This window comes from Alosa sapidissima, chromosome 23 (genome assembly GCF_018492685.1).
Source record: "Alosa sapidissima isolate fAloSap1 chromosome 23, fAloSap1.pri, whole genome shotgun sequence".
In the NCBI taxonomy this organism is placed as follows: Eukaryota; Metazoa; Chordata; class Actinopteri; order Clupeiformes; family Clupeidae; genus Alosa; species Alosa sapidissima.
In genome coordinates, this window is record NC_055979.1 from 25,661,420 (window position 1) to 25,667,419 (window position 6,000).

The 6,000-nt window shown below is 43.5% G+C and overlaps 1 protein-coding gene across 4 annotated transcripts in view; it reads right to left on the reverse strand.

Annotated features, from left to right (window-relative positions):
• fhl2b (four and a half LIM domains 2b) overlaps positions 1–6,000 on the reverse strand; it is a 32,745-nt gene that overhangs the window by 1,005 nt on the left and 25,740 nt on the right. Inside the window, exons 1-6 of one of the 4 annotated variants that reach the window (XM_042079964.1) lie at positions 5,721–5,993; positions 3,707–3,760; positions 3,291–3,478; positions 1,465–1,639; positions 663–832; positions 21–207 (exon numbers count right to left, since the gene is read on the reverse strand). In XM_042079964.1, coding sequence (XP_041935898.1) covers positions 21–207; positions 663–832; positions 1,465–1,639; positions 3,291–3,446 — 688 coding nt within the window. In that variant the 5' untranslated portion in view covers positions 3,447–3,478; positions 3,707–3,760; positions 5,721–5,993. Of the gene's footprint in view, positions 1–20; positions 208–662; positions 833–1,464; positions 1,640–3,290; positions 3,483–3,706; positions 3,761–3,879; positions 5,385–5,720; positions 5,994–6,000 lie in introns of those variants that run through there. The other 3 variants (XM_042079968.1, XM_042079967.1, XM_042079965.1) reach the window with 3 other exon arrangements.

The window sequence follows — 6,000 nt, forward strand, 5'->3', positions numbered from 1 at the left end:
GGGGATGGTCAGTTGCATACCGCTGATAGGTGCTGTACAGGAGGCACACTTCTTGGCATACAGGCTGCAGAAGCAGTTGAGGCAGTAGGCAAAGTCATCACGGGAGGTGAACCGCTGGCCAGACAGCTGCTGCTTACAGCCAGTGCACAGGAAGCAGTCTTTATGCCATGGCTGCTCACGATAGGTCACTCCACCAGTGGTGATAGGCTGAGGAGGAGAAAGACAAAATAATGTAACTTTTAACTTTTTTTGATGAGATCTGCTGCCTGGGTTTCTGGGCTTCCCATGTATGCACTGCCTTGAGTGCTGACCTCCAAAATTATATTCCTTCCTCAGAAACATTATTTCTAATGCATTATAAAAGAATAATGTGACTGTGTCATTAAGGTCTGCTGTCCAGTTTTCAGGGCATCCCATATATTATTCTCTGCCTGAGTGCCATAGCAGTGCATCGTTTCAAACCACAAAAGGAAGCCTATCAACCAGACCGTATAAAATAGATATCAATGCGTGGCCTTCGAAATGATAACTTCTTCAGAATGTACATTATTTCTAATGCATATAAAAATTAATGTGTCTGAGCTGTTCAGGTCACATGAGAGAGGGAGTTTGTTATTGCATGTGCTCTGACATTCCTTTGCATGCCTGTGCTGAAACGCTACCTTTTTGCACTGCACACACTGCATGGCGAACTGCTTCTCGTAGCAGGGGACACAGTAGTTGTGGCTCTCCTTTGGGATGAAGCTCTTGGTGCCAATCGGCTGCTGGCAGCGCTGGCAGGTGAAGCAGGTTTCATGCCAGCTGTTGCCTTTATGCTCCATCTTCCGAGAGCCTGCGTGAAGAAAACAATGTGTGTGAACACGAGAGTGGAGAGAGAAAGTGAACTCGAGTAAAAAAGATGATAGATAGACTGACAGTTGTGCTCATACATTTACATACCCTGTACATACACATGCTAGTTGAATAAAAAGAGGAATAAAAAATTTAATCTTTTGGAAATTGATCTTACAGTAATGCCTTAATTAAAAAAATGAGGAAAAATCTATGAGAAACATAGTTGTATGTACACTTATGGCCCCTGTATTTTAAGGAAGAACATTTATTTATCTACAATACATTATTCATTAACAAAGACAATTGGTGTCCTTACATTATGGATTTTTACTCATTTTTTAATTAAGGCATTAAGATCAATTTCCAAAAGATGACTTTTTATTCCTCTTTTAAGTCAACTTTAGCATGTTTATGTACAGGGTGTGTATAGCACAACTGTAGATAGATAGATAGATAGATAGATAGATAGATAGATAGATAGATAGATAGATAGATAGATAGATAGACAAATATATATTCTATAGATAGATTGATGTCTATAGATAGATGGATAATGTCACCAAAATAAAAAATATATAAGATTAATAAATAGATATAAAAGTCATTTAAAGTAGGCTCAACCGAACTGACCTGGCATGATGGTCTTCTTGCAGTCGTGGCATTTGGAGGAGTACTCGTTGGAGTAGCACTCTGTGCATAGGAGCTGCTCGTCTTTGGTGGAGAAGGGCTTGTCCATCAGGGAGCGGTTGCACTTGAAGCAGTGGAAACAGTCCTCATGCCAGTGGCGGTCCTTGTAGGACAAATCCTGGACACAAGCAGGAGAAAATCTGCTACAAAAAAATGCAACATGCCTTGCTGACTCAAAGTGCATAAAGCTTTTTGTTTTGCCAATTCTCACAAAAAAGTAAATGCTGAGGAATCCTTAGGTAAAATAATTGGTTTGCATACATGGTCTTTGTCCATTAAATGGTTTCCCATATTAATGGAAACAAATGACTCTGATCTAAATCAGTTCTTTTTCAAGAAGTGCTCAACATGCAAATGAGCACGAGCCCTGATTAAGACCCTGCCCTGAGCCTGTGCAGCACTACAGGAAATGACCCATGGAAGACGATGAGAAATGAGAGAGGGAGAGAGAGAGAGAGAGAGAGAGCGGATAAGGTTCATGTTTCAACCTCCACTGGGGTTTTCACTAAAGGCTGAAGTCTCCCTTAGATCAGACTTAATTATGATATAGTATGACACTAATGACTATGTGTGCTTTCTACTGAACTTCTCTGCCTGACGTCACATCCCCTCCAGTCCCTCTTACTTTGAATGTATAAGTATAAGTATAAGTATAAGTATATATATACTCTTTTGATCCTGTGAGGGAAATTTGGTCTCTGCATTCATCCCAATCCGTGAATTAGTGAAACACACTCAACACACAGTGAACACACATTGAACAAATGCTTATTGCTACAAGCAATTATTTCAAAATGCAGAGCTCATTGAAGAGGGCAGTTTTGCAGACACGTTGCCTCCAATTAAAATGACTGAAAGGGACAGACGGGTTTCCTTGTAGTTCGGGTGAGCGGAGAATGTATGGAGATGCTTCAAGCGTCCTCAATGGAATCCACCGTGCTGTTGAGGGAGAGGAAGCCTAGTGCAAACTGACTTACACTAATCGGGTTAACACTGCCTTGGGTTAATAACAGAAACCATGTTGTATAGGGATTTGTGTAAAGGTTCATGCGCACGTTAGTTTGCTCTCGTGATCGTGAGACGGGATATGAAGTCGTTACTAAAGAGCACACTGAGTGAAGCCAGGTAATCCATGCGGTTTTGTTAGTAAAGAGTTTGTAAGTAAAGAGTTCGCTGGCAATTAGTGTGTCTCTCGTCTATGTTATATAGTCAATGACCACATGCAACCCCTAAAGCTTCTAATACAGTGTGCAGATCCTTCTTTTGATTTTTGCCTTCAGTTTGAGTTTTGATCTAGCACCTGGTAATGTTGTTAGATGTGCGTACCCTGCTTTTCCTCTGCAACCTCTAGTGTGTCATCATAAAGTTTTATGCATATGTATTTTGATCCATTGAATGTTTGGTGAGATATAGTGTTCATATGTGGTGTCTGCCTTGCGTATAAGTACAGGGGTCCTTGTGCCCCAGAGCTTGAGGGTCGGGATTAAGAGATATTGCCCTGAAATAGAAGCCTGTCTGCGGTTGCATTTGTCTCTAGATCGTGTGTGTCCCCGACAGGTATTTCCTGGATACAACCCTTCTCATCTATCCCAGGACTGGCAATCACAGGGGACATACCGCTGCCCCCCCCCCCCACTACAGATGCCACCCTGGGATAGGACGCTGTCATTTGGGTTTGGTTGTTCTGTGTGTGGATGCTGTTTAGAGGCAGCCTTCAAAACAGGAGCATCACAGACGCCTCATGTGGTGTTGGTGTGGGAGGAGTTTACCCTGCTGTTGCAGCCGATGGGCTTCTTGCAATCCTCACAGGAGTTGGAGTAAAGGCTCTCGTAGCACTTGGTGCAGTATGGGTTCTCTTCACGCAACACATACTTCTTCCCAAACAGGGACTCCTTGCAGTAGTGGCAGTCGTAGCGCTCCGCCATTTCCTTTCCGTCTGGTGGACTTGGCCGATATCCTTTCAACGATGGATATGGAGGGACAAAGTGAATGCATTTAATACATGAACGAGAGGCATGAGAGATGATGCAGGCTTCCAAAAGCAGGATAGCTAGGCTCCCAGGCAGCATGCAGCTGTTGAATGTGTCCCAGGGCTAATCTCTCACTATCCCCTTGGCTCCCGCACCCACTCTAAGCCCACAGCATGACTGGGCCAGGATGACCAAAGACTTGGGAGGTCTCTTACCTTTGTCCAACACCACAAGTGCTGACCTTCTAACCTCTCAGAAAGAGGTTGTCCCTGTAATACAAAGGACAAATCTTGTCAGATGTACGGCACATAAAAATCAAATCAAAAATCCTATCAGTATGGAAAATAATCTACAGATATGTTGGATGTGCTGAAGGTGACTGCTGTACCAATGAAGGGTCAGTGAAGAAGTCTGTGAGCCACAGCCCAATGCCCAACTTAATTTGACCAATAGAGAAACAGGAAGGGAAATAAAAGGGGCGTTTCAAAGAATACTGTGGACAATAATTAACAACTAAGTCAACAATTTGGCAATGATGCCTGATAATGGTTAGAATTAGAAATCTGCTCAACATTTCTTAAATAGCTTCCTCGCCCCAGACTAAATACAGCTGCCATTTTATGTGAAAGTATCTCTACATCTAGAGCCAGTTGGGTGAACCCTCGATATGGCCGTGCTGTGGCATGGTTTGGTCTGAGCTCCGCCACTGTTTGATCTTGTCTCATGCTGGCATCATCGTGTGTTTCTGGGATGAGATGGGAGCCGAGAGAGGACCAGCTGTCTCCTCAGCCCTCGCCATCTCTCAGCACTGTGACACAAGCCTCCCCATCTGCCTCAGGGGGTCCTGATGACACACCAGGCTAATTAAAGACAATGAGAGGATGGCGTTGGAACCTGAGCGCTGGGTAGAGTCTAAACAGACCAGCGCCGTGGAGATAGGAAGGCTAGGCCCAGTGATCCCGGGCCGCAGCCCACAGTCCTGCATGCAACACTACAACACTGCAACACATAGTCCTACTATGGTTGTTATAGTTACCATTCATAAGCATTGATATGGAACACTACAACACTACAACCAGAGACGGTTGAGAAAGTGTTCTAAAAGATCTTTGCTAAAACACATCCAAGCTTGAATACAGTGCACATAACATCTGCAGCAGTGGTATCTGAGCATGGTAATGGCTACCAGGAAACATCATCACAATGACAACTGACAACTATGTTGGAAATTGTTCTGTCTTATTTCTCAGATACAGATACAAGCAAAGTAAACATTTAGAAAGTGACATGTTATGTTTAAATTCTGAGTAAGACAAAATTCATGCTCTACAGTTAGGAACTAATACGTGCAGGGAAGATATTCTGTAGGGTCACAGGGTCTAATAGGTCACAGAGTTATGACATTTTTTTCTGGCTTTTTCATTGGTTAAATCAGCGGATATTTAGCACGCTTGAGATAAACTTAATAAAACATTAATTGTCTTGCTTTTCAACAGCAGGTTATTGTGCATTTTTAAATCAATCTCATAAGACGATGTTACTATAATACAAGGACATTTGTGACTACTCAATCCGATTTACTTTAAATCCACTTTCCAACTTGTATGTCATATGCACTTGAGCAACCCACTCGACAGTTGAAAACAAAGATGCACTTCTAGTGCCTCGAGTCTGAATTAGTGCCGCCAGGCCCACTTGAGTGTTACTCAATTGCTGAAGACCACCATCATTTAAGAGGACAGAAAAAACAGGAGTGTATTTGAAAACAAGTTTACTATCACAAATGGGTGATGGAATGGCAGAAAAGGACAGTGACTTCAGATACCGAAAGAGACTAAAGAAGTGAAGGATACAGAGAGAGAGAGAGAGAGAGAGAGAGAGAGAGAGAGAAAGAGAGAGAGAGAATTACAGCAAGTAAGAGAGAGTGAGTAAGAGAGAGAGTGAGAGAGAGAGAGATAGGGAGAGAGAGAGAGACAGATAGGGAGAGAGAGAGAGAGTGAGAGAAAGAGAGAGAGAGAATTACAGCAAGTAAGAGAGAGAGAGTAAGAGAGAGCGAGTAAGAGAGCGAGTAAGAGAGAGAGTGAGAGAGAGAGAGAGTGAGAGAGAGAGAGAGTGAGAGAGATAGGGAGAGAGAGAGAGACAGGGAGAGAGAGAATCAAAGCAAGTAAGAGAGAGTGAGAGAGAGAGATGCTCAGTAGAGATGTGTAAGGGGAGAGTACAGAGTCTTACCTGTTGTGGTGTGCGTCTACGAGAGGAGTCAGCGCAGACTGAGACTGGGGCAGATGAGCCGGCCCTTTTTCTCTTTATTGGATTAGTCCACCTCAGGCTTGTGTGGTGGGGTGACCATAGGTGGGCTGGGCCCTTTATCACCGCTATAAATACAGAATCACTTCTGAAGTGCTTGGGGGCCCCTTGCTCCACGGGTACATGGTCAGTGGCCTTTTATGGCCTTGCATTGTTATGTGGAACTCACACACACACACACACACACACACACACACACACACAC